Here is a 23,381-nt window from a genome sequence, read left to right as displayed (position 1 = left end):
TTTCCCTCCCCCTGGGGGATGAGGAGGGGAAGGGAAGAGAGGCTTGGCTTAGTAGCTCTATTGTGCGATTAAGAGAGCCTGGCATTACCAATCTCTCACGCATTCCCTCCCTCTCCCAAGGGAGGAGGAGAGGGGAGGAGCCTCAGCCAATGGAGGGAAGAGAGGCTTTGCTCTGTAGCTCCTGTGCGATTGAGAGAGCCTGGCAAAGCAAGCTGTGATCAGTGTTCCCTCTGAGCTGAGTTAGTGTGAGTCAGTTTTTTTAGCCTCCAGCTCACACATTTTTGTCTTAGCTCAGGAAGGATGGCACCAGAGCAAACTAATTTATACAGTAGCCAAATCACTTGCTCACAACTTTAATGCCAGTAGCTCACAAAGTAGAATTTTTGCTCACAAGACTCCATAGCTTAGAGGGGACATTGGCTGTGATGCAGAAGGAAGCAGGAGAGAGGAAGAAGGAAGCAGATGAGACCCAGTCGCTCACAGGCCAGATACAAGCCCTGTGGGGGCCAGATCCAGCCCACGGGCCATATGTTTGACACCTCTAGGTTAGAGTGTCGCACTAGGATCTGGGAGATTCGGGTTCAGATCCACCTTGTGCCATGTCGATTGCTGGGTGACCTTTGGCCGGTCATTCTCTGATTACATTTCTTCACTGGATTGTGAGGATATATAGAGGGAGATAGATATAAGCTACCTTGAGCTCCTTGGACGAATGGTGAGATAAAAATGTAGTAAATAGATTAAATTAGCCTTTGCCTGCATTCATGTACAGGTTTCCCAAACCTTCACTTCCCTGAAACATATCAACGAGGGACTGTAGCAAATCTACTCAAGATCAGTAAATTCTTGGTGTATTTATGTCAAAACCCATTTTATGAAGAGAAATACAGTTTAAACCTACTCTGCTCTCCTGTATTTGTGATGATCCCTCATGGTTTTTCAAGGCAAGAAACACAGAGGTGGCTTGCCATTACCTGCCCCTGCATAGGAACCCTGGACTTCCTCGGTAGTCTTCTATCCAAGTACTGAGCAGGGCTGACCCTGTTTAGTTTCTGTAAGGTAAAGGTAAAGGTTCCCTCGCTCGAAAGCCAGTCGAGTCCGACTCTAGGGTTGCGGTGCTCATCTCCGTTTCAAAGCCGAAGAGCCAGCGCTGTCCGAAGACGTTTCCATGGTCATGTGGCCGGCATGACTAAACACCAAGGTGGACGGAACGCTGTTACCTTCCCACCGAAGTGGTACCTATTTATCTACTTGCAATGTCTTGCTTTCGAACTGCTAGGTTGGCAGGAGCTGGAACTAGAGACGGGAGCTCACTCCGTCATGCGGCAACTCGGGTCTCGAACTGCTGCACTACTGACCTTCCACAGCCTGCAGTTCAGCGTCTTAACCACTTGAGCCACCGCAGCTCGGGCTAGCCTGGGCTATCCATGTCAAGGACTCCTTTGTTAAAAGTTTGCTATTTTGATGATGCTCCATTTGTAGAGACCCTGCACTGACTATTATGTATTGCTGTGCCAAGTGTTCTGTGTGCTTTCCTTAAAAAAAAAACCACCCTTCTGTTTTCTCTCTTGTGTAGGTGACCTTTACGAAAAGGAAGTTTGGATTAATGAAGAAAGCCTACGAACTGAGCGTGCTCTGTGACTGTGAAATAGCACTCATCATTTTTAACAGTTCTAACAAACTCTTTCAGTACGCCAGCACAGATATGGACAAAGTTCTTCTCAAATACACGGAATACAACGAGCCTCACGAGAGCAGAACCAACTCGGACATTGTTGAGGTAACACGACTGAATTAATTTCATACCTGCTTTAGTTTGGGGAAAGCCACCGTGTCTGATTGAATATTAAGCAATGTCCTGGGAATTAATTGAATTGTACACTGATTATTTATCCGAACTGCTCAGATAAGGACGAAATGTAATTGGATCTTTTTGTCAGGGTGAGGTTATCATGGGATTTTAAGAACTAATAAAAATTGTGTGCTGTCAAATTGCAGCTGACTCATGGTGACCCCAGGACCACGAGGTTTTCAAGGCAAGAGATAAGAGGTGGTTTGCCATTGCCTTCCTCTGCATAGCTGCCGCCATCTTTCTTGGTGGTCTCCCATCCAAGTACTGAGTGTGGCCAGCCCAAGCTCTGACAAAATGGGGCTAGTCTGGGCTATTCAGCCTACTGGTTCAATATTACTTGAACCTTTGTCACCATGGAGTTCCTGGTGTGTGTTCTCTCTTTTATGGAAGAATGTTGAATCACATGTCTGTGGATTCGCATTTCTAGCCCTACCAATACTCTCTTTTGCAGTTCATACACTTGTTCTGACTAGTGTGTGCTCCTTGTATCAAAGGAGCAGGGGTCGTTTCGTAGAAAAAGAGCTAGGGGAACTCATTAGCATAACTCATTAGCATATGCCACACCCCTTGACATCACCGGAAGTGTGTCATAAGGCCACACCCCCTGACATCACCGGAAGTGTGTCATAAGGCCACACATCCCGCCCCCAACGGTCCCGGCCGCCGGTGGCGGCCTTGCAGCTCCACTGCCAAACCCCAGGAGGGGCCCGGCGGTGGACCTGCAAGGCCAGTGGGAGTGCAAGGAAGCCCCATGAGGGGCCCGGCGGTGGACCTGCAAGGCCAGTGGGAGTGCAAGAAAGCCCCGCAAAGGCCCTCCCTGGCCCCAGGCAGGCAGGGGTGGGGAGAGGCAGGGAGGAAGCAACTTACCCTCCCTCTTCTCCTGCCTCCTTCTGGCTGAATGAGGGCCGGAAGCGGGGCGGCCGGAAGCAGGGGGCGGGGCTTCATCATGTGCCCCGCCCCCCATACCTCACCCGGGGGAACTGCGATCCCCCGCGATCCCCCCGAAATGACCTCTGCAAAGGAGGCATAAAGTGTTTAGGACTTCCATAGGGTTTTAGCCAGCCATGACTCTGTGTATTTCATTGTTACTAGCTGAGCAGGATATTTTGTGAACTTAATACAAGGTCCAGTTTATGAATTGTTTTAGAGATTCTTTAAACGGTATCCTGGTCTCAATCTCAAAGAGTCAGAGGCTTCTGTTTAAGACCAGGGTCCCCCCCCTTCGGTATTCATGTAAATAATTTGCAGCCCTCGTCATAAATGGGTTATTATTCAATCCGTCCATTGCTGTTTTGATTCAGACTTTTAAAAATAATCACTTTTATAAGAAAATCTGTCCGTGTTAAATGAAACTGAGTTGCGTAACTGATCTGTCAGTTGAGTTCTGGCCCTGAAAATGATTCTACAGCTCTGGGGTGGTGTCTTTTTAGGCAAGAAGCAAGTGGTTTTTTGAGGTGAGGATGGGTGGGACGGCTCCTCTTAGCTAACATTCTGTATAATTGCTCATCTGCTGGCATTTCTCCCTGTTGAGCTGGCAGACCTCGTGGAATACTATGTAAATACTGTGAGGATGCATAGAGATGTCCCACTTTTCTGTTGAAGATTTGTTTCTGCATTATAAAGCTTTTGTACAGCCATAGAGCAGCTGTAACCTCTTGTTTACCTGTTGCAGGATAAAACAGAAGTCCAGTGGCCTAGAAGACTTAACAGGTTTTTTTTCTGACATGAGCTTTCGTGAGTCAGAGCTCACTTCATGTAATGCACTCTGACTCATGAAAGCTTATGCTGGCATACATTTTATTCATTTTTAAGGTGCCACTGCCACTGGACTTGTCTTTTAATTTGCTGGAATTAAAGTCATACAATGACTGTTGATGTACTACAGGGCATGGTCTCTGCCTACCTTCTGTTCCCTTTGCCACACAAATATGGACCGGAGTTTTTGGTTTTAAGGAGTGTACGTGGCTATGGCTAGGTAAAAGTTGTGTAGCCAAGCCATGTTCATCATTAATTTCTGTTAATTCTTTGTAAATTACAGCTTCTAATGTATTATTCAACTATTGTCTGAGGGGTGTACATCTACAAAGTGGCTCTTAGATGGTACATCTACCCAGCTAGACTAGCAAAGTTCTCCAAGACAACCTCTTATGTATGTTGGAAATGTAGACAGAATGTAGGCACGTACTTCCATATGTGGTGGGCATGTAGTAGAGCAAAGGAGTATTGGAAGATGATAGGTAAAATGTTAAAAGAAATTATGAAAGTTCCAATTCCTCTTAAACCAGAGCTGTTTCTACTCAATATGGTTCCAGAGATATATGGAAAAGTCAAGAAAAATTTGTTGTTGCACTGTATAACGGCCGCCAGAATATTATTTGCCAAGTATTGGAAAAGGGAAAAAATCCCTGATAGGATAGAGGTTACACAAAAACTATTTGAAGTCGCTGAAATGGATAAAATATCATGTATATTAAAGGGGAAAGATGAATCTTTTTTCGAAGAAAACTGGAGAAAATTCTATAATTGGAAATTGAGCGTGAAGGGTTAGGAATGTTGGTTTGTATATAGAGTTTGGAAGGAAAGGCTGTATGCTCATCTGTTGTGAATTGTAGGAATATTTGTATGTTGGATTTGCTTTTGGAAACTTCAATAAAAATATCTTAATAAACTATCGTTTGAGGGGTGTAGAAAGGCCATTAGAAATGAATTTTTGTCTTTGTGTGGGTTTCCAACCCTGGACTTGGCAACCTGCGAGCATCTGAGGGTTTAGCACATGGGCAGGGGGAGTGTTGCTGACATTGTGATGTCATTTTCATGTGCCACGAAATGATATCACCGTGGTCCTGAATTGGGTAAATTCCTAGATTGTCACAGATGCTGTGACATCACTTCTTTCTGCTCACCTGGAAGTGATGTCATGGCATGTGTGCTGTTGATTCCCCTCCTCATTTTTTCCCCTCCCACTGCTCCATTGTGTGAGAGAGGGGGCTGGAGGTTGCCTGCTGTGGGTGGGCTGCAAGTGTTCTTAGTTACTGTTTTGTTGTTCGATCAGTCCAGTGTCTGCTCTGTGGAATCTAGAACAACAGTGAAATCAGCTGCCTAGGGAGGTGGTGAGTTCCCCCTAACTGGCAGTCTTTAAGCAGCGGCTGGACAAACACTTGTCAGGGATGCTCTAGACTGAACCTGCATTGGGCAGGGAGTTGGGCTAGATGGCCTGTATGGCCCCTTCCAACTCTGGGATTCCGTGAGTACTGCTAAATGCTTTTTGTACTAGACGTTTTGCTTGAGAAACCTTTAAAAACATTCAGGCAATTAGCATGCCTTGAGTGGCTGTTCCAGCAACTTACAGAGAGAGGGTGTAAACCTGAAGTCAGTTGCAACACTTCATTTGACCTTCGGTACAGCCTTATTTTCTGTAATTGTGTAGTTGCATTTCACAGCTAGTGGCACTGCGCCACCAAATGGGGGGCAGACTTGGGTCTGCACACTGGCACGGCAGTAACCTTCATTGCTGTGACATCACTGAGAAGCCGTGCAGTGCAGTATTCATCATGCAAGGGTATTTGGCAGCTGCAACAGCCTTGGATAAGGCGTGGAAAAGGCAGTGTTCTCTGCAGTTCAGCAGTTTTTTCCAGGCCTTGACAAATTTTCGTTGGCTTTAGAAGCCAGGCATTTTTTAGACTTCAGGGTTTTATATTTTATTTATTATTTATTAATTTCAATTTATATCCCGCCTTGCCTGCACAGGCAGGCTCATTTTAATAACCATATTTTCTAGTTATTACTACCACAAAGCCTAATCCCAAACCTTTCACAGTTATTTTCCTTAAAGCTATGGAAAAAAGCATGGCAGCGCATATTTGGGATATTTTCAAGATATTTGGGATGTTTTCAAGAAGGGAACACAAAAGATCACAGCTCGCTCTACTAATTCAAGTTAGTCTACAAAAGTTACCAAGTCACTCGCCGTTATACTGGTCAGCTTGCCCACATAGGCATGTTCATCATTTGCAGAGTATCAACGGAATAAAGGGGGGGGGGTGGGAAGATGAGCCATCTTAAAATTAACCAGAGGTTCTCTGCCCAGCCAAAAGGAGGAAGTGCTTACTTGCTGTTGGCAACCAGCCAAAAGCTTATCTGTAGTTTATATTTTTGTTCAAACACAACACAACAGGCGCTTGTGTCATGCTAAGCAGAGCTCCCCAGCTCTACTCGGTCTGTCTTGCCAGAGACATGCATCCAGCCAGCTCTGGATTACTGGGAAGCTACTCTATTCCTTGCAGTCTTTTGGCTTCCAGGATGACAAGCATTTATTGTTTTCATAGCACAGACAGCAACTATGGTACTCTACGGGACTTTAAGGGTTCCCCCGGGACCTCACAATCTAAAGACTGAAATAGAGGAGACTAGCGGAGGGAAGAGAGTGGACAAGCAGCAGAAGAATATGCAGCAATTCCAGTTACACGAGCTCAGCCTTAGTTTCCGTAGGAGAGAGAAGAGAGAGGGTCTAATGTAGGGCTCACCAAATCCCTATCATGGCACCTAGAAATTTCATTGTGGCACCTGGTATTTTCACCAGTTATTTTATTGAACTCTCTCTTGGAAGTCCTTGGTGGAAGTGCAAAGCGTAGTTGTCATTTCAGATGCTGTGTGACACAGAAATGCACGTGCATGAGGTTCTTGTCATTGTAACTTCACACCATTTGGTGGTGGTGAATGAACTCATTTCTTAAACAGTTGCTTTCTATTCTGGCTACAATATTCAATTAAACTCAGGTTTTTAAAAATAAGAATTAAGTTATGAGAAGCTGGGGGGAGATTAGGCTAGGGACAGAGGTCAGCTTTTTGTCGTGGTGATGACAACCGGGGTTACACAATATTCATATATGCGCTGCCATGCTTTTTTCCATAGCTTTAAGGAAAATAACTGTGAAAGGTTTGGGAGTAAATGGAGTAAATGGAATCCTTGCTCTTAGTATCTTCTCCATCAAACTATGGACCCATTTCCAAAACTTTTTAGTAACATCGCATAGCCACCACATATGGTAAAATGTACCCCTTTTACTCTTACATTTCAAACATTTATCAGAACAGTTAATATTTTGCTTAGCCAGTTTATCAGGTGTAACATACCATCTATAAAACATCTTATACATATTCTCTTTATATGTTATAGCATTAGTCATTTTAATATTTTTCTCCCAAATCTGCCCCCAATCTTCAAGATTTATAGTATGCCCTAAATTCTGAGCCCATACAATCATATTATTCTTCACAATTTCCTCTAAATTTTTGTAATGCACTGTAAGAAGAATTTTGCCAAAACTATGTTTACAACCTTCTGTTATTCTTGGAGTGTAGCAAAAGAGCACGGGAGTTTTGCAGTTGTGTCATTCCCTGCTAGTTCTGTCCTTTTCTGTTAAGCAAACACTGTGTCAGTACAGCCCTCTCATTAATTTAAAGTGACATGGTTCAGGTGGTTGTCTGCGATGTGACCTACCTTCTTGTTTGACTTGCGTTACACTGAATGGCATCTTTGCTAGTGACACAATGGAGGAAAAAGCATTTTGATGTCTCTTGGGAAAAGAATGCTCTGCATTTTAAAATCCTCCAGCTGTTTAGAGCACTGGCTATCAAACGTCACAAGTCAAAAGGCTATCATCTAATCTTGGTTATTCACAAACTGTTTATATCCTGTGGGAATTCCAGAATGTCAGCCTGCCCATCCACGTTTCTCAAAGGGAATCAGATGTCCATGGCAACAGTGTGTATGCCTGTATATTGGGCTGGATCCAACCCACTTTTCTGCTGGTGAAAAACAGAGGAAGGGGCTCCCTTTTGATCCCCCCAAAGCAGAAAAGAACAAGAGTCTTTTAGCACCTTAAAGACTAACAGAATATGTGGCAGGGTAGGAGCTTTCTTGAGTCATTGCAAGGCCCATATGGATGGTTGCCATGGGGGATGAAATAAGGAGGGGAATTAGGTGAGATGGAGTGAAAAACTGTCTGGACCCAACCCATTATGTTTACATCCAGCTAGAGCTTTTCTTCCTGCATGAAGACCTCTGTTCTACTTTCTCATGCAGTTCTTAGCTGAGGGCTTGACAAATCCTATGCACCAGGTGGTTATAGTGCCTAAACATTTCATTGTGGTGCCTAGCATTTTCTGTATTATTGTCATGTATTTCTGAGACCCACAGTAAAAGTACAAAGCTTGTTATATCATTTCACCTCAGAATATGTTCCGCAGCATGCTATAACAACACATGTGTGTGAAGTTGCTTGCTTATATGCTGGTTCTCTCTCTCTTGAGGGGAGGAGGACACTGATATGCTTGGGTTCCTCTTCCCACAATCCCCGGAGACAGGAAATTGATTGCACTTTCATCTCCGGGGGAAGAGCCCACCCTCAAGTCTTTTTCCTGCCTGAGAGAGCAATGGATTTAGAGAGCTCCTGAGATTTTCCTTTAAGGAGCTCCTTTGGTTGCACTTTGTTTTTCTCTTCCCATATGTGTGCCTTTCTGTGTCCCTCTCCCTTTGTTTAAAAACCAAATTTTGTTCTTCTGGCCTCGTCTTCCTCGAGGCTGTTTGCCTTTTGCCCGCTGCTTCAGTCATGGCGACACCTGCAGCTGAGGTCTCCAACCGTGGGACTTCCTCCGAGGGAGAGCTGGGGGAGGTGATCCCCGGGCAGCAGAGTAGGAAATCCCTGAAAACCCACTTGCCCAGCTGTCCCGCCATGGCAGAACTCCTGGAGAGAGCCACAGCCTGCAAATCTCCTGGCTTGGATCATGAAGAGGCAGGCTCGATTTTTGGCACCAAAGCTGTGCCCTCTACTGATCAGCCAGGACAGCATGTATCACCACAGCCTTCTGTGGCCTTCCAGGCATCCAAGCAGTGAGTTGAAGGAAGATAATAGCTCCCCACCGAGGGGGAGGGGAGTCAGGAGGGGGGAGAGCCCTTTGTTGTCCCACCAGGCTCTCAGGACTGGCTAGAACAGTTTGTCTCCAGTCAGAGAAGAAGAAAAAAGAGCTTCTTTATCCTCCTGGAAAAGACAGTGCGAGGCTCCCCCCCCAAACATCTTTAAAAAATTAGCTACTTCAAGGCATCTAGACACAGAAAAACACCAGGCTCCTCTTGGCCAACAAAGGCTGCCTATAAAAGCACCTTCACATTAGGAGCAATTATTCAAATTTCTCAGGCTACAGATCTGAAGACAGGGATTCCCCCTTAGGATGTGAGGATTCTGGATAAAGAGGAAGGCCAGTTATCTGAGGATATGAAGTCCCTCGACGGAGCAAGCCAACTCGCTGCCTTTTTTCTCACCAGGAGCTTCCGGCTGTCTGTCCTACGGCTTTCTGGCCCCAAGGTAAAAATCCCCAATAATAATAATAATAATAATAATAATAATAATAATAATAATAATAATAATAATAATAATAATAATAATAGTACTTTCAATATATTAATTGCTTTCCCCAGTGGGCTCAAAGCGATGTACAGTTACACATTAGACAGGGGACTAACAATGTTCAAAGGGGATAGGGAGGACAACATATATTCATTTTTAATTGCACATGCTGTCACTGCACGGTGGGCCTTTTTCCGACCTCGACCAGGAAGTCCCGACCGTCAGCTAACACCCTCCCACAAGGGAGATTGGCGTGCCCACCCTCTCTAAGGTGTGGTTCCCATTTTATCTACTCGCCGAAGCTTTCGAATCGCTGGGTGGACGATGAGCTGGGGACAACAAGCTGGCTGCTCACACCAGCGCGGGGCTCGAACTAACACAGTTCGGATGTTAAGACAGTGGGATATACCCACTGTGCCACCGTTCCCCTACACCACTGCTCCCGAAGGAGGAACAGGGTAATGATGACGACGATAAAGGGGCCCCTGAGGTTTTCTCTAGGGTTAGAGAGTTGGGTTCAACTTTTCCCTTTCCTTCCTTTTTAAAAACTGAGATAAAAGTGGAATGGTTAGATCCTACCAATAATTGTTTACATTCTGGACAGGCTAAAAGTATGTACTTGTTTCCTCCTAAGGTAATCAGCTTACTGAAAGTTCCAGTGGTAGATGCTGCTGTGGCTAGCTTAGCACCGGGCTGGCTCTTCCAAAAGAGAGAGGGGGCACCCTTAAAGATCCCGATGATCGAAGAAATGACTGAGCTCTCTGCAGAGCCCATGAGGTCATTGCCTTCTCCATTAAAGCTTCTGCTGTCACTTCTCTGATGATCAAACAAACGAAGCACAGACTGATAGAACAAAGCGCTTGAGCGTATCAAAGTGTATTATAACATACAACAATATTAAAGCAGATTCTGATACACAAAAGAATGGTAAGTTTCAGGTGAAGGTGAACTTCTATCAAAATACAAGTGAATCCTGACGAAAACCTCCGGAATGACTCTTCGTTGCGCCTCTTCATCAGAAAAATTCCTACACATATATACAACGATACATATATCAACACATTCAAATCACACAAGAAAAGGATCCATTAAAAACATTTCCTATAAATGTTTTCATACCATACCTATGCTTGTCTAATTTCATTCATACCACAGTTTGACAAATCATATACAAATCTCCTGGTTTTTCTACTATAAATCTTGAGGGAATATACAAACATGATCAATTTCAATTGCTCCATAACAAAGCTGTCCTACATAAAAACCTATTTTTCTATTACCATACTCACACATTCTTAAAACAGACGTTTCATCAGGCGTGACTTAGTTCATGATGCGGAGTGCCTTGACAGACCATTCCAGTATACCCACTATTATACTCCAAGACACACATAATGTTTGCATGGGTTTGGTCCTGTCACATACTTACAACAATATGTTAAAGGAACCTTAACAGAATTACATCCTCCCATACTATACAACACATTACTTGTCAAGTCATACATAACCATCTAAAAAATACAATTGTAATACAAAAAATACAAATGCATACAAACTATAAATGCCAAATTGCTAAATATCAACAAGCCTATATTGTACACCTGGGACCATATTAGTTCCTCAGTCTTCGTAAATTGTCCCAAGAACACCCAGATTTAAGTTACATGCACAATTTGGAGAGAGCAGCAGCCTTCGTGTCTGATGCTAGCCTGGACACGTTCAGGTTCTCAGCAATGACCATGGCTTTCGCAGTGGTAGCCAGAAGACACCTCTGGTCCAAGTCCTGGAACGTGGACCCCCTTTCTAAGTCTCATGTGGCATCTTGGCCTTTCCTGGGTGGCAAGCCATTTGAGGATAGCCTAGAGGACATCTTAATTGAGACCAAGGACAAAAAGAAGGTCATGCCGTTCACCTATAAAAGGGAGGACAGATGGCAGGAAAATTATGGTTCACAGCCCTTTCGTTCCTACAGAACGCTTTCACAATTTAGATCATACTCCAAGCGGCAGTCATTGACCAAATCCAGGCCTAACTTCAGAGCCAACAGTACTACAGCTCAGCCCGAGCAACAGCCTCCAGTAAGGGAGGAAAGCGGTGGCAACAACAAAAGTGACGCCAGGCCAAGATATTAGAGATAAAGGAATTAATATTCAAAAGTTGTTGTTATATCACCAATCAGCTTCAAGATTAAAGAAGTATCAGTACGGCAGGTGGAATTTTAAGAGATATGACTGAGTTTGAACATTTGATTACAAAACCAAAAGATCATTTATTATGATGGATATACAAGTTATTACTTCAATTAGAAACAGAAGAAAAAGTGAAGAAAAAGTATGATTACATGGATGCAGAATTTCAGAGAGCAAATACCAATGTACTAATGGAAACAGTTATGGGGAAAAGAAATTAAGTTCACAGCCAGCCAGGCATTTAAAAGAGAAAACTGACATAAAATGTTCTTAAGATAGTTTATAACTCCAAAGGATATTGATAAAATAGACCAAAAAAATGCTGCAAATGCCAAGATATAGATGGAACCTTTTACCATATGCGGTGGACCTGTAAAAAAACAAAAAAGACACTGGAAGGAAATACATGGAAAAATGCAGAACATATTAAAAGTTAAATTCCCTGTGGAAGTAAGAACATGCTATTAGGAATATTGCCCACCAAATTACCAAAGGTTTTGGAAGAGATATTCAAATATATGGTGACAACGACTAGAATTATAGGAATCAGACATTTGTCCAAGCTTAGAAGAATGGAAAAATATTACACAGTAATGGCGAAATTAACAACTTAGTTGAGAAATAGATCCGAATCTGAGGAGAGATGGAGCACTTCATATTTATATCAGAAGGACCAAGCTATTTAAGAAGTCAGATTCCCTTTTTGTGGCTTTTCATCCAGCAGTCAAGGGGAAAAGGGTTTCTAAGGCTACACTAAGCAGGTGGCTAAAGGACTGCATCTCCTTGGCATATGAATTTCAGGGTCTTCAAGTCCCAGAGGGGTTCACAGCTCCTCCAACAAGAAGTGCTTCTACATCAGCAGTGTTCAGCCCAAATGCATCCATTGCAGATATCTGCAAGACCACCACCTCAGCCTTGGTTGGTGTCAATGTTTATCAGGTACTACAAGATGGACTTGCAGCAGCTGATGCAGCATTTGGGAGGCAAGTCCTACAGCATGTGGACTAATCCTACTGTTCTCTCTATGCTTGGCAGTCACTTTTCCCTCCCTAGATCAATTTCTGGCCACCAGGGATTGTGGGAAGAGGAACCCAAGCATATCAGAGTGTCCTCCTCGGCCTCGAGAAGAAGGAGCCTTCATGGTAAGTCCAGTGTTCCGTTTTACACCATTCAGTTAGCGTTGCTTGTGTATATGTTAGTTTTATACCATTCAGTGGTGGTAGATCAAATAATATGCTTTCTATATTGTCTGTAATAGTCAATTAAATGAACCTTTTAAAAGCACACTAATGAGATTATGAGAAATTGGGTAGAATTTAGGTGAGGATTCAAGGTTAGCTTTTGGCTGTTATGATGACAACCAGGGTTTACTCTGTATTTATACGCCACAACACTTCTGTCAAAGCTTAAATAAAATTGGATGTAAAGGACAATTTAATTTGCTTTGACAATTATTGAAAAGTTAATGTTATTAGATGAAAGTTAATTAAGAGAAAATACTAGTAGAAAGAAGTGTTATCCTAATAAATTGTTTTTGAGAAAAAAAAGCTTAAATAAAACTACAAGAAACTGGAGAGTTTCAGAATAAGTTTTGTGGTAGCAATTAATTAGAAAATATGGTCATTAAATACATTAAAACTCCTCTGAAAAGTGTGTCTGGCCCTTAAATTGGGGTTTGGTCCTAAAACACAAGAAAATGTGTCAAGGCTAGTCTTAGCTATGCATGTGGAAGCTTGAGGACCAGCTCCTCATTCTGCCTAAGGAACATTTGAAAGAATGGCCCTGAGAAAATTTCCTTGGAACTAAATTAAAGACTTGAGAATTGCACATGAGCACACTCCCTCAGCAAATCTCTGCTCAAGAGATCTGGGTGCTGTTCGCTTTCTTCTTTCTGTCTGGTTCACAACATTAGATCAGCTATTGTGGCTGAGATGTTTCCTGTTTTAGGGTACGAGTACAATCTTGAGACTAGATGCTTGAGCCCTGATGGAGAGCCTCTTAGTTGCTATGGTTATCAAGCTGCTTCAGCCACAAGACAGTCTCTTGGATAATCAGCACAGGAGGCTGATAGCAACATGATGTAAAGGTACAGGTTAAAATGTTGGGAAAACTGTGGCCAAGTAGGTGACTTCTTGCACTGCCCACTGATCAAGGAGCTTTGGCAGGTAATACGTAAATCTTTCTAATCACTGTATGCGACTCACCTGCTTTGCCAGAAAACAGTTCTGTTAGGCAACTGATCAGATCCTATGGGAGACAAAACAAAAACAATGTTGATTTTCTCTCTGTTACACATCACCAGAATTACAATTGCGACAAATTGGAGAGAGAAAACACGACCTACCTTACACATGTGGCAAAACAAAGTTTGGGAGCACTTCATTTTTGGCAATTAGGAATTATCAGTCTATAATTCCTAATTTAGGAAATTGCCAAAAAAAACTTTTCAGGGGACTTGGTATCCTGTAGTGGAATATTTAGCAAGAAACGAAATTGTTCCAAAGAACCTACATTATCAAGATTTGTTATGTTTTTGAATATTCGTGGTTGTAACTCTTAGTTTATTAGGATAAAATAGTCATTTAGTTGTACATAGGCTACGGTTGAGCTGGAAAGCTAATTGTTATCTCTGAATTTTAATATGGATATGTTTATTGTTATTTACATAAAATTTAAATAAAAGTATTATATGGCAAAAAATTACTATCTACATGTGCATACCACAATGTGAACAACACACCCATAGTAAAATTTATACTCTCATGCACTGAATGTTCTCCCAGTGGCTCGGGAGCTATTTGTGGCTCTTCAGCATGCCACCTGTGGCTCTTCTGAGCACCATTCTCCAGTTTATCAAACTTATACCCCGCTTGCAGGGAGGGCGGGGGGTATAAGTTTGATAAATAAATAAATAAACCTGCTTTGTGTTTCAGGAAAGTGGGCAAGGCCCTAGTCTGGTGGGGCTTGTGGTTGACAGGTGGTTCCCACCTTGAAATGGCTGTTTGCCAGAGGACCAGGTAAGCTGTGAGGCTTCCTGTAGTTAGGGTTGCCAACTCTGGCCTGGGAAATTCCTGGAGATTTGATGGTAGTTCATGTAAGGGGGATGTCTGAGGAGGGCTTTCACCTAGAATCTGCAGTACGCGGTAGAGTTTGCCCTTTGAAGCTGCCATTTGCTTCAGGGGAAATTATCTCTGTAGTCTAGAGGTCAGTTGTAATTCTGGGAGAACTCCAGGCCCAGGATCTTGGGTAAGCGGAATTGCGCTAAGCCTGTTTGTGTTTCCACTGGTGCATTGCTGAATCCAAGCCAAGGCATGTAACCCTCTTTGAAGAAACCTGAAAGCTGCTGGAGTGGAGTGAAGTGTTGTTAACTGTGGCTTATTTGTTGATGTAGTAAAGCAGGAGTCCCCAGCCTTCTTGATCCAGCCAGGCACCTTTGGGATTCTGACACAGGGCAGTGGGTACAACCACAGAATGGCTGCTGCCGTAGGTGGAGCCGATTGCAAAGTGCCAGGGATCGAACTTACATAGAACACTGATAGTAATTATTCAACGTTTCAGGCAGAATCTCTGTTTAACAGGATGGCTTGTAATCTACAGAGGTAATCAGAAGCCCTGCTGGGCCAAAGCCCCACCTAGTTCCATTCACTTTCCGGAAGCACTTTTTTTTTAAAAGAGAAAAGGAAGTAAGCTCCTTCACTGTGAGAGCCCTAATTGGTTTAGAAGTGTATTTTATGAGCTTGTAGCTTTACAAGACTGCAGGTTGAATCTAATTTGTCATGCAGGTGAAGCGTGTTTAGGTGATAAGGGCTTAGGGGACAAGCTTAGATGCTAAAGATCTTGAACAAGGGACTGAACTAGGAACACCAGCAGTGCATGCTTCCTTAGTCTTTAGTTTCTAGTGCTGCTATTATGTGTTACACACATTTTGAAAATACGTGAATGAATTTCCATACTCCCAGTAGTTTGAAGCTGTGCTTTAAACAGTGTATAGTCCACGCAGAAGCTCTTGGCTGTCAAACCAAAAAGAAAGCTAACATTTCCCCTATCAGTTCACCACCTGATAGGCTGGAAGAATTCTATTTCTTGATGGGACTGTTTCATCTCCTTTGCAGCATGTGGTACTGATTTTGGAAAGCCAAATCAGTGGTGGTTCTAGAAACTTGGGACAACACGGTGGGGATGTACCCTTTGCCAGTGGTCTCCTGGCAACAGGTAGCTGTATAAAATGTGGTTAATTGTAAACTTACATGCTGTTCCGCAGAAAGGGAACTGCTAAGATGAGTGCGCAAATGGGTTTCTAGTGGTCCTCAGCTGAGACAGAATGTACAGAACCCTTTTGGGAATGCCATGAATTAACATACACTGAGTGGCAACCAACTTAAGGGGCTTTCAGGGCAACTGGGAAGCAGAAGAGGTTTGCCATGGCCTTCCTCTGAAGCACCTTCCTTGGTGGTCTCCCATCCAAGTACCGACACCCCCCCCTTACCTTCCAAGATCTGATGAGATCAGGCTATACCATGCCACCTTCCCCCCCCCCATGTACTGTACCCCCTCTGAAATGTAGACTTTCCAATTTCCCGGGGGGGGGCTGGGGCTGGACCAGAGGCATTGCTTTGCTAGGAGCAAGGGTGGCTCCCGGGGGAGGCTGAGTACCTTCCTGAAAATTTCGGCGGGGGCTCACGCCCCGTCGCCCCCACGAAGATTACGCCTATGCGAAGGACTACAACGTCGTATTTTTTCATATATTAGAAAATGATGGTTGGGTATTTTTTTGTCCTTTTTTTTGCCAGCCGTTTTTGTAAAAACTGTGGATTTTCTTTTTCTGTTTGGTGGCATAGTGAGTGGGTGATTTTATGTCATAGTAGGTGATTTTCAGGAGAGCTGATGCATTGTAGAAATACTGCTTTGTCAGTCGTTGTTTCGTTACTCACAATTTGACAGAGAATCGCTAGGAGCAGAATACGGTAGTTTTTAAAGCTACGCACTTTGGGACACTGAAAGTCCAACATTTGCATTTGCATTCTGAAGATGCATGTTGGGGCAAACCCTATTAAGCCTTATTTGCCTCCAGAAAAATGGGAGCACAGGGTTTTCCCCTTATCCTCAAACAAAACTCGTTCTGCCAAAGCAACAGTTATCCACCTACTAATTAATGAAACCAGCTGTTGTGTTTTATATGGCCAGGGTCCAAAGAACTGCTTCGAGTGCGCCTGGGGGGTGGGGGGTGGCTTGTGCTCACCCAGTGAGGCTTTTGATGAGCAGTGGACCTATTGTTGTTGTGGCCTGTTTTTGAAGCTCACTCTTTTTTCCTGGTCTGTGGTTTTTGTGTTCCAAACAACCAAGCCGCCCCATGGGTGGAAGAAATGAGAGAGGGAGCTATATGAATCTGGTGGAGACATGAGTTGGTACTTGATGTTTACGAGAACAAAAGCCGACATTGTGTTGATTTTATGTAGAAGAATACTTGCAATAAGTCTTTGGAAGGAAAATATTTTTAATTCCTGTTTTCAGTGATCCTGCATACACTTGACATCATATGTTGAAGTGTTCTTGTAAAAGAGGTATGTGTGCGCGCGCTGTACATGCACACACAAAAAAGGGGAATTTATAAATGTTTGCAGATTTGTTGTATGACTCAAGTGTGCTTGTTGAGGCCGTGGCTCCGTGACAGTGGAACACTTGCTGGCAAATAGATGTGCTGCCGTGTAATTTGTGGTATGGCCCTTGCATCTACTTAGATGATGAAATGTAAATCATGAGAAAGTTAACCTCTGCAAATTACTTAACGGAGTTCAACTCTCAGCAGAACTTTATCACACCTGGAAATTAATCCTCACACTTGAAAACCATTCTTCCAGACCTCTGAATCTTGAACGTCTAGTAAGTAAAACTGCACACTGTGCTCAGTAAAAGCCAGATTCAATTCAAGCTGATCCCAGCTGGCATCGCGTCAGGTTGTGTTTGTGAATCCAAGCCAAAATGTTGCTTGACATTAAGGATTACACAATAATTGAACGGATTAGTTACTTTGTTTTCTTATGTGCTTATATTGTTGTAGCCTGTGTAGTGATTTGTGTGTGTGTGTGTATGTGTATGTGCAGGTATTAGGATGTAGCAATCTTTTGGCAAAAGGCCTAAGATCCTTAAGTGCATGCATCAGAGCGATCACTTGTATTAGGTTATAAGTATTGGTGGAATGTGGGCTGAACTGCAAGTCGGCAGTAACCTCTTTGACTCTTTGGATCTGTTGTTGAGATGCAAACTGCTCTCTGTAAGTAATTCCCCAGCATTGCACCGCAGGTGCCCTGGTTCCTAATGATGCTTCCTTGGCACCCATTTGCTACTTCCTCTCACAAAGTAAAGAGTAAATCTTGACTTTTGTCTACTTGGTTGGGGTAGAAGGTACTGTAGAAAAGCCCAGGAGGACTTTTTGGCAACAGCTGCCTCCATCCTAGGAGGATACTTGACTTAGAACCTCCTAACATTTTGTGGGACCTCCCAGCATTCTGTGATCCAGCTCAGCCCCCATGGAAGCCATGTTGTGATTGGTCCTACCTCCATTGTAGCCGTTTTGTCGTGGCACCTACTGTCTGTTCTCAGAACACAAAGTCCTCGCAGCTCAATAATAATAACAACAACAACAACAACAATAATAATAATAGATTGGATTTATACCCCGCCCTTCACTACCCAAGGGAGTCTCAGAGCGGCTTACAAAGTCCTTTCCCTTCCCTTCCCCACAACAGACACCCTGTGAGGCAGGTGGGGCTGAGAGAGCTCCCCTCCCCACAACAGACACCCTGTGAGGTAGGGGGGGCTGAGAGAGCCCTGACAGAAACTGCTCTTTTTCAAGGACAGCTCTTATCAGAACTATGGCTTGCCCAAGGTCATCCAGCCAGGTGCAAGTGGAGGAGTGGGGAATCAAACCCGGTTCTCCCAGATTAGAGTCCGTGCACTTAACCACTCCACCACACTGGCTTAGGGACCTTTGTTCTCTGCGATCCCAGCGAGCTTCGTAGCTGAACAGGCATTTTGACCTAAGTGTCTGATGTCTAAACCCAGTGTCTACAGCGCTAAACTAGAAGACTTGTTAGTTGCAGCTGTACAATGCCACAAATTATTCTATGCATAGGCAGGTCCAAGTGGTCACTTCTAGAGCTTTGTAGCATAAAAGAACTCTTCCCCTTCCCCTCTGATTTGTCATTTCCTGGTGGGGCTAGCGCCTCACCATCTTGGCTCCACATTTGCTTCTGTGAAGTGCGGAGCTTCTATGTATTCATTTTATTTCATCAGAAATTTTCTGTGCCCCCCCCCCTTCCAGGTGATCAAAACACAAAACAGCATAAAAGTAATTAAAAATTAACTGGAGCAATAGTTTTTGTGTTCACAATTCTCCCTTCTAACATTAGCTGTTCCTGGAGGGATGATAATCGGATAGTCTTGTGGGGGTCAAGGTACTATGCAGCCTCTTTAAGAATTGCAGGGAAGTTAAAGAATCCAGTCTTAGAAATCAGTTCAAAATCTGTAGCAGAAGCACACAAGAAGAGCCCTGCTGGATCAGACCGATGGTTCATGGCTAGTCCAGCATCCTGTTTCATGCATTGGCCAGCCAGTTTCTCCAGAGGGCCAGCAAGCAGGACAAAGAATCTAAGGCCTTCCCCTGATGTTGCCTCCAGACACTGGTGTCCACAGGTTTGCTTCCTTGATATATGGAGGTTCCCTTTTAATCCCAAATGTGAAGCAATGGTTTGGCCTAGTTTCACAAGTCCCTGGTATAAGTTGTCTCTATTCCTAAGAGCAGAGGTCATTTCGGGGGGATCGCGGGGGATCGCAGTTCCCCCGGGTGAGGTGCAGGGGGCGGGGCACACGACGAAGCCCCGCCCCTTTTTCTAGCCGCCCCCTTCTTCCGGCCTCATTCTGTTGCAAGAATGAGGAAGAAGCAGGAGGGTAAGTTGGCGTCCTCCCCCTCTGCCTGACCGAGGCCACTCCACGTGGCCTCCGCAAGGACTCCCAGCCCCATCCAGGAGCTTCCCCGAGGTAGCTGTGTTAGTCTGTTGCTGCAAAATAGTCCAAGAGTTCAAATAGCACCTTTAAGACTAACAAATAGACTAACCTTTAAGACTAAGACTAACTGAGTGGTGGGTGTGGCCTTATGACACACTTCCGGTGATGGCAGGGTGTGTGGCCTCATGACACACTTCCGGTGATGTCAGGGGGTGTGGCATATGCTAATGAGTTATGCTAATGAGTTCCCCTAGTTCTTTTTCTATGAAACGACCCCCGCCTAAGAGTCATACTAGCTTAGGGTCTGTGAAACAATTGGATCTTGATTCTTGTTTCTGACTTTGAAAATGAATAATAGGGTGTGTAAGACTTTGCTGGAAGGCATGGCTCAAAAACAGCGGCTCAGAATCTTCAAATGGAAGAAATCTGATGAAGACTGTGATTCTGCAGCACTGACCCTTGACAGGCGCAGTGTGGCAGTGGGAAAAGGGCCTGGTACCAGTGCGCCCGCTAAGCTGTGGAGTCTTGTGAGCCAAAATTCTACTTTGTGAGCTTCTGGCATTAAAGTTGTGAGCGAGTGATTTGGCTGTCGCATAAATTAGTTTGCTCTAGAGCCATCCTTCGTGAGCTAAGACAAAAATGTGTGAGCCAGAGGCTAAAAAACTGTGAGCTAGCTCACACTAACTCAGCTTAGAGGGAACACTGCCTGGTACCAAAAGGCAGTAGTGATAAAAGCCTGGTACTCTACAAGCAGTAGAGAAAAGGCCTGGTTCTGAAGAGGTGTGTGCGTGCACACGGAAGTTTATACCCAGAATTAAACTTCGTTGGTCTTAGAGGTGCCACTGGACTCAAACTTTGTTCTGTTGCTTCAGATCAATATGGGTCCCCACCTGAATCTTGAAGAGCAACTGATTAGCTCCCCCCACACCCTGAAGATACATAGGCATGAAGCTGTCCAGTCTGTCTTAGAAGTCTGTCTTAATGGTGGTTTTTTTCAGATTTCATATGAGCAAAGATGATTTCTTGTTCTTTTGCTGTGCTATCTAAAAGTAATGGGTGCAGCACTCGCTAGATGTCTTCAAAGCTCTAATTCTTCCTTTTAATTTGCCTTGAACTTCTTAGTTCAGGAAAGGCCAAGAAGAAGACCCTTTTCATTTCTGTTTTTGGAAAGAACAAGTGACTCAATCTTTTCTCAGACTTCAGGCAGCTGGATTGCTTTGGCAGTCTGCATTTGTTACAGTGGCATCATGCCTCAGCACCCTTCAAAAATCCATTCTGTCCATAGCCCCATAGCCTTCTGCGGCTGGTGTTGCCAAGGGGCACCTCCTGGGCAATATATTTGCAAGGCATCTACCTGGTGTCTGTCCTTCATGTTCGTTGAGTGTGACATCACACACTGATATGGCCGTGAAAGAATGTGTCTTGAATGACCCTCTTATCTCCTTCACCAAGTAAAAGCTTTTCAGCCTTCCATTTTCTGGGTCTGCACAGAGGCTGTGAAGAATGAAATGGAATTGCACTTATAACAAATGTTCTTACAGTAGCTCTCTTTGTGGTCACATTGCACACCTGCCTTTCCACACTTGCTTTCATGCATAATAGAAATCTGCCTCAGCGGCGTCAGGAAGGAGCTAAGGGGGGGGGGAGGTGCTATACTTGTTTCTTCTCAAGGGGATATGAAGGAGTGACTCATGTTCTAGAAGCTCCAGGAGCATCTACATTTTGGCCTGCAGATGTGCACATTTGTGTGAGTGTGTTGAGAGCCACTCAGACAGTAGTTATAGCTAAGCATGTGTCTGTTTTAATGTGGCTAGGGGTCTATATGTGTGTGTATGGCTTATTCATTTCAATGAAATTTGATAGCATGCAGCATGTTTTTTTTTTTTTGGGTCAGACTGAACAAATCACTCTCTGTTCATAGGTGTAAAGAGATCTCTCTCCTAAATCTTAAATAAAGGTTCTTGGTATAAAAATAAATCAGTCTCAGACTATAAAGTCAATGAGAGAAATACTACTACTGCTAGTCCTGTTACTAGAAGGAAGGCCAAGGGAGTACAACAACAACAACAAAAACAGATGCAGAAATTGTAGGCAGTTGCAGGAATTGTGGGGTTGAACATAACTTGTCACGATGCTGAGCACTGAAAGAGAAGAGTGCACGTAACCACTCTGGCAAATTAGGAGTTCAGGAAAGCACATATTAATTATCTCCAAGCTACTCTTTGTAAGTCAGTCTTGTGACACTGCACCAAAAGCAAGGCAATTAATGAACGTGTTTGAGTTGGTCACATTATTGTCTTAATGTGTTATTACTCTGACAGGCCACTGTCCCCTGTGCTACTTCCTTTGACTGGTAATACTGTCAGGAGTTCCATTTCCTGGGGCAAATACAGCTGTTCCCCACAATTGGTAGCCAACGATTCACACTTTGATTTTCTGTTCTCTAGAAGAAAGTGCTCTGTATGCCAGTTCATATGCGAGAGGTGAAACCCGAGTAGAGATATGAAGGGCTTGCTAGAAATGGAGATCCCTGGCCTTCACATCTCTGCAGTTGTGGGTGCAGTTTCATAAATCTGCTTGTCTGTTTGGTGGCATGAAGTACATCTTGGAATTTAGCATGTGCTCTTGCTGTTTCAACCTCTGATGGCTGAGTTTGAGACCCTATCTTATGAAGTTAGAGATGGGACAGAATCATGGAGACCAAAGAATTTCACTACCCAGGACCAGTGTTTCCTCTAAGCTGAGTTAGTGTGAGCTAGCTCACAGGTTTTTAGCCTCCGGCTCACACCTTTTTGTCTTTGCTCAGGAAGGATGGCTCCAGAGCAAACTCATTTATGCAGTAGTCAAATTGCTCACTCACGACTTTAATGCCAGTAGCTCACAGAGTAGAATTTTTGCTCACAAGACTCCACAGCTTAGAGGGAACATTGCCCAGGACTACAACATTTGTGGTCTCCTGTTTATCTGTGAAAGATGCAGCCGTTAGGTGGATGAAGGGGCATTCCATTCAGTGACGGCTCCAGGTTTTTTCACCCACTAGGTGAGGATACGTTTTGGAAGGGGCCCTCCCCATGCGGGGTGGGGGCGGGAGCCGCAGCAGGCGGGCCGAGGGGGCGAGCTGCAAATGCATGTGGGGGGGGGCAGGATCGCTCGAGGGGAAGGGGGCCTGTGCCAGGCTGCGAAAGGAGCTCCAAAGAGACCACGGGGGCGGCAGAGGGCGAGCTGCACTTTCCCGTTGTCCCGGGCTGTTCCCTGCACCTGTTCCCCCCCCCCCCCGCTTCCTTCTCTTTCTGTCTGGGGGGCTGCAAAGAGGGGAGTCTCTTGCCAGGGATGGAGCAAGAAGTCGGCAAGGGAGGCTTCCTGTGCCCGGTGAGGAGGGGACGAGGCCGGCCCTAGGCGACAGTCTAAAATTTAACAATAACAGGCCGGCCCTGATTCCATTACCAGCTCAGCAATGAGCTTTACACTATAATTCAAAACAGGGCTTGAAACTGAGCCCAAGGTTCCAGGTGTATGTACACCTGTCAACTTGCCCTCATCCGGGAAGGTAAGCAGGATCAGCCCTGGTTAGTCTTTGGATGGGAGACGACTAAGGAAGCCCAGAGGCAGGCCATGGCCAACCATCTCTGCTCATCTCTTGCCTTGAAAACCCTATGAGGGGTCACCATACGTTGACTGAGACTTGATGGCACTTTCCACTGCCTAACTTGTAAAAGAGTACACTGTGTATAAACCAGAGGATGTGAAGAATGAAGCCATGGAAATGTATTTATTTTGTTATTTATGTCTTTTTTAGCCCTTCCTCCCCCGCAAGCAGGCTCTGGGCGGGTTACAACAACATATAAACAACATAATGCAACCAATTAAAACATAATAAACAGTTTAAAATACTGTGGTATACACACCGGTAAACTCCCAAGACTCAAGGCC

At 44.3% G+C, this 23,381-nt stretch overlaps 1 protein-coding gene across 9 annotated transcripts in view; it reads left to right on the top strand.

Moving 5' to 3' along the window:
* MEF2A (myocyte enhancer factor 2A) overlaps nt 1-23,381 on the top strand; it is a 93,862-nt gene that overhangs the window by 15,165 nt on the left and 55,316 nt on the right. For all 9 annotated transcript variants that reach the window (XM_015424561.1, XM_015424559.1, XM_015424557.1 and 6 more), the window contains exon 2: nt 1,577-1,780. In XM_015424561.1, the coding sequence (XP_015280047.1) occupies nt 1,577-1,780 (204 nt within the window). The remainder of the gene's footprint in view (nt 1-1,576; nt 1,781-23,381) is intronic.

This window comes from Gekko japonicus, unplaced genomic scaffold (genome assembly GCF_001447785.1).
Source record: "Gekko japonicus isolate JY-2015 unplaced genomic scaffold, Gekko_japonicus_V1.1 scaffold361, whole genome shotgun sequence".
Classification (NCBI taxonomy): Eukaryota; Metazoa; Chordata; class Lepidosauria; order Squamata; family Gekkonidae; genus Gekko; species Gekko japonicus.
The sequence above is the reverse complement of the archived record's forward strand: the minus strand, read 5'-3'. Positions and strand labels throughout refer to the sequence as shown.